This window comes from Melitaea cinxia, chromosome 1 (genome assembly GCF_905220565.1).
Source record: "Melitaea cinxia chromosome 1, ilMelCinx1.1, whole genome shotgun sequence".
Taxonomy (NCBI): Eukaryota; Metazoa; Arthropoda; class Insecta; order Lepidoptera; family Nymphalidae; genus Melitaea; species Melitaea cinxia.
The window spans coordinates 18,329,377-18,340,049 of record NC_059394.1 but is presented as its reverse complement, the minus strand read 5'-3'; the positions used below and the strand labels follow the sequence as shown (position 1 = coordinate 18,340,049).

Here is a 10,673-nt window from a genome sequence, read left to right as displayed (position 1 = left end):
TTGTGTACATTAAAAGATATAGGAGTTTGAAAGTATTGATAAATATTTTTTTTCAACGATTTTATTGATTTTTAATTAAATAATTTAAGGTGAGCAATTTTAAAGGACAACGTAGTTGAATTGAGCTATTGAAAATCTATCTATTAGTATTATTTTTATTACAAATATCATTATTTGGGTAGGGTTAGGCAAGTGGGTTAGGGTAGGTCATCAAAACGTGGCGGGACTTAAAACAACAACTGTCAATGTCAAATTGTGAATGTTATTCCTCATTCGATTCGGCAAAAACGCAACGATAAATTCAGGAATCCATTTTGAATTAAATTTTACCCTACTAATCCACGCGAAATATTTACTCACAATCCCAACAGCTTCAAGTTTTCACCATGCCGTCATATTGCGAGCACACAGGTGTCAACCTGACAACGCCCAAATATGTGTTCCACTTATAAAATTCGCCTACTACTATAGCGCCCGCAGCATTTTTTACGTTAGTGGATAGTGGAACTGCGATTTCAGCGGTTGTGATCGATGGCATTGTGGGCTTTAGGTGGAGCGCGCCCGATATAATCTGTAGAATAAGAGAATGACGTATTGATGACGGAATGTATGAACGAGTGGTAATCCATTGTCATTTAAGTTAGACGTACCATTATATACGCTTTTATACATAATCTATTAAGTTTTTGATTTTCATACTAGTTGATAAACGCTAAACTCTTCAGACTCTAAACCAAAACAATAAAATTTTGAGATAATATTCCAATAGCACTGATTGCAATTTGTGCGTGGTTAAAGGTGTTCAATATAAAGTTATTGTGGTAAATTATTAGAATTATGTGAACACTTTCTCTTGGCGACTTGTGTTGCGACATCAACAATGGATCGTTTTACACCAAGCAGTTTACTTGTCACTTTACCAACAAATACTTCGAATGGGACTGATGATGAGGGCTGTATGTTGTTCAACCCGGCGCAAAACGTGATTATAACTGGTGCCTACAATGGAATACCGCAGACCTTGATACTGAATTTGATTTCGTGGACATGCTTAATTTTATTGTTCACGGTTTTACGTCGCACTGCTTGGAATTATGGGCGGATGGCTCTGGTGCAACGTTCTAAGAGTCGTTGGACGAGTTTATTCTACCGAGGCGGAGACAACGATGGATTGGTAGAGAGACGTAGGAGCGCCGATGAGTCGTTAAACATCGATGAAGGCTTTTTCACATGGCTGCCTGCTGTGTTTCGGCTCACCCGCGAGCAGGTACTTGCGAAATGCGGACCAGATGCCGTTCACTATTTATCCTTCCAAAGACACGCAATAACTCTGATGTTTATTGTCACTGTTGTATCTATTGGTGTAATCCTGCCAATTAATTTCCAAGGATCGTCACAACTCGACGCTAGCACTTTCAGTCGCACAACATTATCCAATATCAATGGTAGATCTCCCTGGCTATGGGTACATACTTTAATAAGCATTATGTTTCTTCCGATCTCTGTATTAATAATGAGGAGATGCACGGGGAGGAAGCCACAACCTACATCTATGACTGGAACAATTATGATTACTAACATATCTAAAGCTGACAGAAATGAAGCGACAATAAGAGCATACTTCTCGCACAACTTCCCTCATATTCAAATTGTCGATTTACGTCTGGCTTATAACATCAACAAATTAAATGAAGTACAGGAGAAGAAGGAAATGGTGACAGAGGCCCTAATTTACTCAGACAACTACTTTAAAAAGACAGGGAAGAGGATCACGGTCAAACCAACTCTATGTGGACCAGAATTGGATGCTCTAGAATATTACACGAATGAAGAGAAACGTCTCAAGGATGAAGCTGTCAGGTGTAAGGCTATCGTACTCAATGATCCTCTAGGAATAGCATTTTTAACTTTGCCTTCTTATCAACTAGCTGAACATGTAATTAATCACTTCAGTTTACATCGTGGGTGGGTTTTACAACATGCTACTAACCCGTCAGACATTATTTGGGAGAATCTGAGTGTTCAGCAAGGTGTCTGGTACTTAAAGGCTATTCTTGTCAATGTTATGCTGTTCATTGTTCTTTTCTTCTTAACAACACCGGCTTTAGTAGTTAATTGGTTCAATACAATGGTAGCTAAACCAGAAACTCTTAATAGATTTGCTAGTATAATCTTTGAATTTCTGCCCACTTTACTTCTGTGGACCATGGCTGCTGTTATGCCTGCAATTGTCGCGTTCTCTGATAAATTCCTTTCACATTGGACAAAATCTCAGCAAAACTACTCCATAATGACCAAAACGGTTATATTTCTTCTACTTATGACTTTGATTTTACCATCATTGGGGCTGGCTAGTGCAGAGGCCTTTGTGGCGTGGACATTACATCATGAAAATGATACAATGCGTTGGGACTGCGTATTTCTTCCTGACAAGGGTGCACTTTTCGTCAATTACGTAATAACCTCTGGCTTCATTGGTACTGCCCTTGAGCTTATACGGTTTCCAGAGCTATTTCTTTACGTCTGGTATCTGCTGCAATCGAAATCGAAAGCGGAAAAGAGTTACGTAAAAAAGGCTATCTTGTATGAGTTTCCATTCGGTGTGCACTACGCGTGGAGTTTGGCTATTTTTTCAATAACGATGGTATACAGTCTCGCCTGTCCCTTGATTGCGCCATTTGGTCTAATCTATTTTCTGTTCAAGCATATCGGAGATAAACATAATTTATATTTCGCGTACGGACCGAGCGACATGAGCGGAGTGGGTGGTGGAAGAATTCACGCAACAGCAGTTCGACTAATTCGAGTTTCTGTGCTGCTTTTGTTGATAAGTATGGCGGCCTGGGCCGGTCTGAGAGCGGGCTTCGAGTCTAGAACGATTATTCTGATAATGGCATCTATTGTTGCATTTGGAACGTTTTTGTTACTCAGTCCGTTCCCCAGCTGCACCCCCCCGGCGCCGTTGCAAGAGGAGTCTAGTGTAAGGTTCCCGGAGTACGTAGCGCCGGCTCTGACTAAACCTATAAACAGTCCACCCACAACGACTCCTTCGACCCCTGACTATGGAGCATCGTCACCGGTTGTTAACTATAATCCGGACCACGTTAATATATAAAATGATAAATTAAAAAAAATTAATGTCTGGTGAAGTCATATCAAGAGATAAAGATAATATCTTTCGATATCGGTCGCGTTTTTGATAATTGACAAAGAAAAGGAGAAGTATTTATGGTAATGTAAATAACGAATGCAATATTTTTATATCATAATTATAAATAATATATTATAATCCTAGTCGTTAGGATATTTGAGGAATTTGTATTAAAAATCAATTAATTTTGCAATTCCTTGCCTTTTAACAGCACTAATACTAGAAATAATTATTGTTATTACCACAATATGTTAATGTTTGCTAATTTTATAAATTGATGCTTTATTTTTAAAAGGTACAAATATATGTGTTTCGTTGAAGTAAAATTATAATAACTAGTTTGTCATATTACTACTTTGTAATACGAAAATTGTTTTAGAAACAACATTGTAAGAGTACGTGTGATAAAATCTCCTAATAATTATTGATTTTGTGAAAAATCTAATGCACTTTTTATAATGTTAGTTTCACGTTTGCTACATGAGTTCGACATTATGTTTATAGGTTATTGAAAAATTTTATTTATAGTTTTTATTTTTATGTAAATAATAAATGTCATTATTGTGATTTAAATGGCTGTCTAATTTCGTACGCTTATTGTGTTAACTATAAATATTGTGATTTATTATTTTTTGTTTCTTTCATCAATGTATAGATTATATATTTTGTTATATCGCAAACTCATTATTATGTTATAATCAACATTGTAGTTCCACCGCTGTGATAAATACACGACGAACTCTCACATCGGTTTTTATCATTTCAATCATAAATAACAATAAGGAAGTATGTCCAATGGTCAACAATATATAACATATAACAAATACGTTTAATTGAATTACGTATTAAATACGTAATTAAATAATTAATATTCTCAAGAACTGAAGAGTAAATAATATTAACAACTTGTGTTATAACACAGATTGACTTTTAATAAATTTTCTATATTTTTAATTATCGATTGAACTATTTCCGATGATTTAATATATTTTAATCATATGAACAAGTTGTGTTACTGCTATTTTTGTTTTATACTTGGTTGTGAAATACCTTGTCTTTTAAAATTTCCAATAACTGAACCGATTTGAAACAATTATTGTAGGAAACCTAATTATTTACAATCCGTCGAAAGTGTTCTTAAAATTAGCAACAAGCCATTAGAACTAGAAAATAGTTATAATTTAATATAAGTATTATGAAGTCAAAGACAAAATAATAGCTTTTGAGACACAAAAATCTTTAAAAGAATTTTATACAAGTTTTTAATGAGCAGTAATTAATGCTAATTAAATAATTATGCAACTATGTACCGGGGAGTGTTTTGGTTATGGACAAGATGACTGTATTGGCTGGTTGTTACGGTGATATAAATTGCAGTGCGTCGTTTTCTTTTACTTACTGAAACAAAAATTACTATTTAAAACTCATTAGATTAAAATTATTCCGACGAATTTTATTTTTTTATCAAACTGACTATAACTAACTTTAATTATTGTGGAAAAAAGAACAACGAAATTTTTAAAACAGTATAAACAAAAAATTACGTGGTGTCATGGGACACCAGGTAGTAACGAAGTTCCTTCGGATAGTATAGAAGCAACACAATTTGAAAAAAAAAATGTTGAATTTTTATACATATTTGACTACTGATATTACGTCACTTCCGTTATATATTTTACTTAAGGGGCCTACTCAAAGCACTGCCTGCAGGGCCTGCTTGCAGTTACTGCCGCAGAGGATGTTGCTCCACAAAGCACTGCAAATCATTTACGCGGCATACGTTGTCGTGTTCACTTGTGTTCTCTTTGTCCTTGCCTAAATTCGTCAGTTTTTATAAATGGCTCCTACATTATTCAAACACCAAAAAATAGCATTGGGTTTGACTGTATTGAGTACTTGTAGCGTTCAAAAGAAAAAAAGGAAGCACTGGTGTAAAAAAGTTTTATATTTTTCATGTAAAAGCGACATAGCCTGCGACCGCATATCTTTGTTATGATAATTGTGTTTGCTCGCAAACGAAAAAAAAAACCGACTTCAATTACATCGCCGAGTAATACAACGTAGATCGACGAAAAAATAGTCAAGTAACAACGCATTATCAAAGATTACTCAAAAAGTAGTTATCAGATCTCGATGAAATTTAAATGTGACCACACGATAAACATCGGCTTTCGATTAAATTAAAAATCATTAAAATCGGTACACCTAATAAAAAGTTATTGCGGATTTTCAAGAAGTTCCCTCGATTTCTCTGGGATCCCATCATCAGATCCTGGTTTCCTTATCATGGTACTAAACTAGGAATATCTTCTTTCCAACAAAAAAAAGAATTATCAAAATCGGTACACCTAGTAAAAAGTTATTGCGGATTTTCAAGAGTTTCCCTCGATTTCTCTAGGATCCCATCATCAGATCCTAGTTTCCTTATCATGGTACTAAACTTGGGATATCTCCTTTCTAACAAAAAAAGAATTATTAAAATCGGTACATCCAGTAGAAAGTTATGCGGTATAATACAACGTAGGTCGACGAATAAAGCGTCAAGTAAAAACGCATTATTAGATATAGCTCGAAAAGTAGTTGTTAGATCTCAAATAAATTTAAATGGGACCAATTGGCACACAACACCTTTCGATTAAAAGAAAATTTGTCGAAATCGCTCCACCCAGTCAAAAGTTCTGATGTAACATACATAAAAAAAAAAAAAAAATACAGTCGACTTGAGAACCTCCTCCTTTTTTGGAAGTCGCTTAATAATGATCGTGGTTAGTTTTCCAAAGACATGGCAAATCCCTATACAATTAGATTACGTCCTTCCACACGTCTTTTTCTCGCTGGCTCATTTTTCTTGAAGAAAACAGAGCCAAACAAATAATATAATAAAACCAAACCAACTAACTGATTAATTGCTAAATGACAACCACTGACAAGACAAACCCCAGGTCAAATAGAGTAGACAAACGTCGCAATGTACCGACGTAAGCAAAATGGTGGTCTAAATCGGCCCGACCGAGCTACACATCGCTCATCCAGAACGACAGTGTCATAATTACATTTTTGTAACTTTACAGTATTAGTATTTCAAAGTTTGGGACTAAAAATTTAGGGAAGTTCTTCATATTATCGAATTATGTTTTACATACTTGTCCAGGTTAGTTAATAAGGTAAGTTTATACATATTTATTTATTATATAAATTTGAAAAAACATACATTAAATACTGAATAAAAGAAGCACGACCTACACTTATGACATTTTGTTGAAAAAAAAAACTTAAGTATGTAATTATGACAATGTCAATGAAGAAATAAATAGGGAATAATCGATAATAAAACATCAAAATTTAATACAAATTATTGTATTCAAGCAATATTAGAACACAAGCATAATATGCTTGCTATCAGAATTATTTATTACACAATTTCTTGTAAAAACTTTTATTAAATCTTTTCTTTTTACCATAAAAATTTTATTTATAAACTTAACAAAATTAAGAGATCAAACAAAATTACTTATCAATGAAATTAAACTTTCCTCTTCAAAAGAATACAATATAATAGTTAAATATTATTAATACAACACTTGCTTACAAGTCAGTTATTAAAAAGTTTCACGTAAATCTTTATTTTTTACAATCACAAAAATATTTATTTAAACTTAACAAAATTAAGTACAGAGATAAAAAAGGTACAGTCTAATAATACCTATCAAATGAACGAAATTACACTCTTCAGAACCATATAGGAGATAGAATAGTTAAAACATGATTAAAACAGCATAACAGTTTTTTTTTTGGAGTGTCAGATAAATCTTTTTTGTTAGTATATTTTTCTTTTCTAAAATTAACAAAATTAAGTAAGAGATCAAAATTACGTACAATATTAATAGTATTGTAATTTCTTTAAAACAGTCTAAACAATTTTACCTTAAATGAAATAAACATTAAAAAGAAAAATAAAATATTTTAAATTATAGCAAAATAACTTAAACCTCCTTATTCATAAAAACAGTAACAGTTTAAATAGTATATAAATATATATATAAATAATCTTTTCTCTTTGCGCATATTTGATGGCGTTACAGTCTAAAATATTGTTTTATTATTTTTAGGAGTTTAAAAGATTTGGAATCTGTAGCTGTATTAAAAAATAGATTGATAAAATGCCTCATAGTATTTAGGTATTATATTAGTGTTAATCAAATGCCTCAAATCTTCTTTTTTGCGTTCGGAAATACAAATGCGAGCATTATACGCTTTTTTCAGAGTAATATTGCTGGATGGGTGTCTTTGGTTGCGTCTTTTAGATGAATGAATATCGCATTGGGACCATTGTGCTTCTTTGTCGTAAGATGTTTTGTATATATAAACATTAGATCCTTTCTCAAATTTAATGCCTCGGATTTCTGACAGTTTGATGATATCGCCATCCAGGTTTTTATTAAAATTTACACCTAAATCATCAGTTAATGCTTTCCAATCGTAAAAGTCCGTGTAATCCATTTCGTGAACGAGGTAAGGATTTCCCTTTTTTCTAGCATTTCTAATTATTTGTACGTATTGATCGGGTACGTAAATTGGACCAGATTTTTTTGCACTTTTTATAGCCCTTTCTATGATAGAATGTGCATTATCCCCTTCGTTTTGAGTATGTCCCCGGACTAAGAATTTGTGGGTTATTGATTTTATTGGCAACGTTTTTACTGCATATGCATACATGCTAAATATGAAACGGTTCTTTTGTTGGCCGCAGCAGTTGTCCGAATAAAACACAATATCCATGCTAGGACTTTCCAGAGCGATCTTTTCTAAAAATTTAAAAATACAAGTCCCAATTTCTACTGCGCCGCGGTTACCGAGTCCTTCGTGCCAAAAATAACAATCAGTACTTTTACTCTTCACATCCGTCACAGTGAAGTTCAAACAATTTAATTTTGATTTGTAAAAAAATGCAGATGATTCTCCTAATGGCACCGGCATTACTGCTTGCAAGTCATATATAGCAACTAAAGTGTTACTGTCAGGTTCTTTGCAGATCTTTATATCCTTTGACTTTTCTTCGCGACTTAGTTGTTTTTCTTTTTGATGAGAATTATATTCTGGAAGTAGTTTGTCTTTTTCTTCACCAACAGCATTTTGAAAGGACATACAGAGATCGCACTGATCCTTTTTTGGCACGAAGAAAGAAATATTAAATTTTGTGTTAAAAACGTACGCGTAAGTATCGTAACTAGCAGCTTCTTTATTTAGCTGAACACGCTGTTCTACGTAATTGCGATGCATTTCAGCGATCATTAAACCTCCATCTATGAATTCTCTAGAGGTATTTGCTCTTAAATAATGAGATTCAATTCGCGGAATTGAATTAATATGATTTTCAATAGATAGCAAAATTTCTGGGTCAGTTGTTTTACGATTCTTATGTTTACCTCTATTGTCTACTGGTGCCATGCTGGAACTAGACTGTAATGCCTCAATAACTGTTCGAAGAGTCCTTTCACTTATATCTAAAGTATTCACTAAGAACCTTTTACAAATTTTTATGCTTTGACCATTTTTGAGAAATGAAAATGAACAATTAGGTTTTCTGGGCTTTTCAACATTCTTAACGCGACGGCATGAAATATTTGAAAGTTGTACACATGACCACAAAAAATCTCTTTGCCGTTGAAGTGACGCCAAATTCCAGTAACTTTCAAATATTTCTTTTCTCATCTCATCACTAAATTTCGTACGACATTGCAATCTACAATTACATGGAGGTTTCATTACCTTTGCATCGACTTTTTTTCCTGATCGCGAAATATACTCCTTCCCTGAGTTTTTTATCCTTTTTAATACATTTTTTTTCCACTTCTGTGGATTTCTATTACGCTTCTTCCCCTTTTTTGGTCTTTCTGAACTCGAGGTAGAAGATGGTCTGTCAGAAGTTGAACTGAGAGATACAGAACGCGGTCGAGGTGGCTGGTATTCATCATCACTATTATCAGGTGAAAAGTCGACACCAGATATATGTTCGTTGTCAGAAAGAGGAGGATGGTTTTCTTTATCCACAAAGAGTTCATGAGTGACACCAAGCAAAGAAGGTGAGCTTGCGTTATCACGGTCATTTCCAACAGACATCATGCCTAAGGCAGTGTAATCGCTGTTCTGAACATGTCTTAATGCATCAACAGAGATAGGTAATGATTTTTTTATCGACGACTTATGGGTACTGTCACTTGATGTTGTAGATGACGAATCATTTCCAGTAGAAGACAATGATGAAGAACGTTTACGTTTAAGGGTTGAGTTGTCTTCTTTGGTCAGTTGGTCTGTTATAGGCTTCATAACATTACTATTTGTAACTGTTTGCACAATACCTTCATTATTTGAAAATGGTAAGGGTACTCGGCCTTCTTGACCTAATTTGACGATTTGCTGGATTCTATTTGACTTGGGCATTTTCCTGAAACGATATACATTATATAAGTAAATTAAAAATAAAGAATTTAATTAAAAAAAAATAAGCAGTTATTCTAAAGTTTTGTTAATCAAGTTACTTTTACAAAGAATTCATTTTATAAATAGTTAAATAATAAAGTTATATGAATTTTTCTATTTCAGCGCATGCGTCCGTATTGATTTATTTGTGTTTTTTCTTTAAAAAAAAAAAAATTAAATTAGGTGTTAATAATTTTGTTGTATTTAACTAAAATTTACGTTACCTTTATAGAAAAATTTACACTTAGAAAAGGAATTGCCAAATTAAGACGTATCAAAAATGAGTTTTTTTAAGAAAGATGTGGTTACTAATGAAAAACATAACAAAGTTTGCAATAATAAATTCAAAATAAAACGAAATTTTGCAATTAAGTCAAGCTGCGAACATTCTATAGAACCGACAAAGACACAATTCAATTGACGTCAATTGTGTCAATGTTGCACTAAAAATAAATGAAGTGATTGTCATAACTTACGATTGCGTCGTTGTAGACTCCAACACGTCTAAACACTGCGGGGCTCTCCGCGCGACTGTCAAATGCGTCAATTTTGCTACGGGATCGCACTCAAAAGAGCCGATTCACTAACGACATTAGCGACATCTATCAAAAACTATTGAAACAATAATTCTGACAATATTACACTAGAAAGTATGTACGAAATGAGATCGTTTGGAATGAAAAAGTCATTTTAGAGATTTTTGCAATTGTGACGATGTCGTTCTGGATGAGCGACATGTCCCTGATTGCAGTTTACGGAGTGGGGAGATCGTGTGTCGGGCTGGCAGAACGACACTGCGGCCCTGCGACAGGGTGAACAATTAAAATATCGGCCCTGCATGCATACATACAATACGATCGGCAGTGGCACTGCAAGCAGGGCCCTGCAGGCAGTGCTTTGAGTAGGCCCCTTTACGGAGTGGGGAGATCGTGTGTCGGGCTGGCAGAACGACACTGCGGCCCTGCGACAGGGTGAACAATTAAAATATCGGCCCTGCATGCATACATACAATACGATCGGCAGTGGCACTGCAAGCAGGGCC

At 34.2% G+C, this 10,673-nt stretch overlaps 2 protein-coding genes across 2 annotated transcripts; one reads left to right on the top strand and one right to left on the bottom strand.

The window, feature by feature from the left end:
* The first annotated feature begins 880 nt into the window (after positions 1–880).
* Positions 881–3,896, top strand: LOC123658219 (CSC1-like protein 2). Its single transcript, XM_045593663.1, has one exon. The coding sequence runs from the start codon at positions 881–883 to the stop codon at positions 3,113–3,115; it is 2,235 nt and encodes a 744-aa protein (XP_045449619.1). The 3' UTR covers positions 3,116–3,896.
* Positions 3,897–7,291: 3,395 nt separating this feature from the next.
* Positions 7,292–10,167, bottom strand: LOC123654537. Its single transcript, XM_045590439.1, has 2 exons — positions 10,108–10,167; positions 7,292–9,596 (listed from the first exon to the last, which is right to left on the bottom strand). Exon 2 carries the CDS (start codon positions 9,590–9,592, stop codon positions 7,292–7,294), a length of 2,301 nt encoding a protein of 766 aa, XP_045446395.1. The 5' UTR covers positions 9,593–9,596; positions 10,108–10,167.
* Between the last annotated feature and the right edge of the window lie 506 nt (positions 10,168–10,673).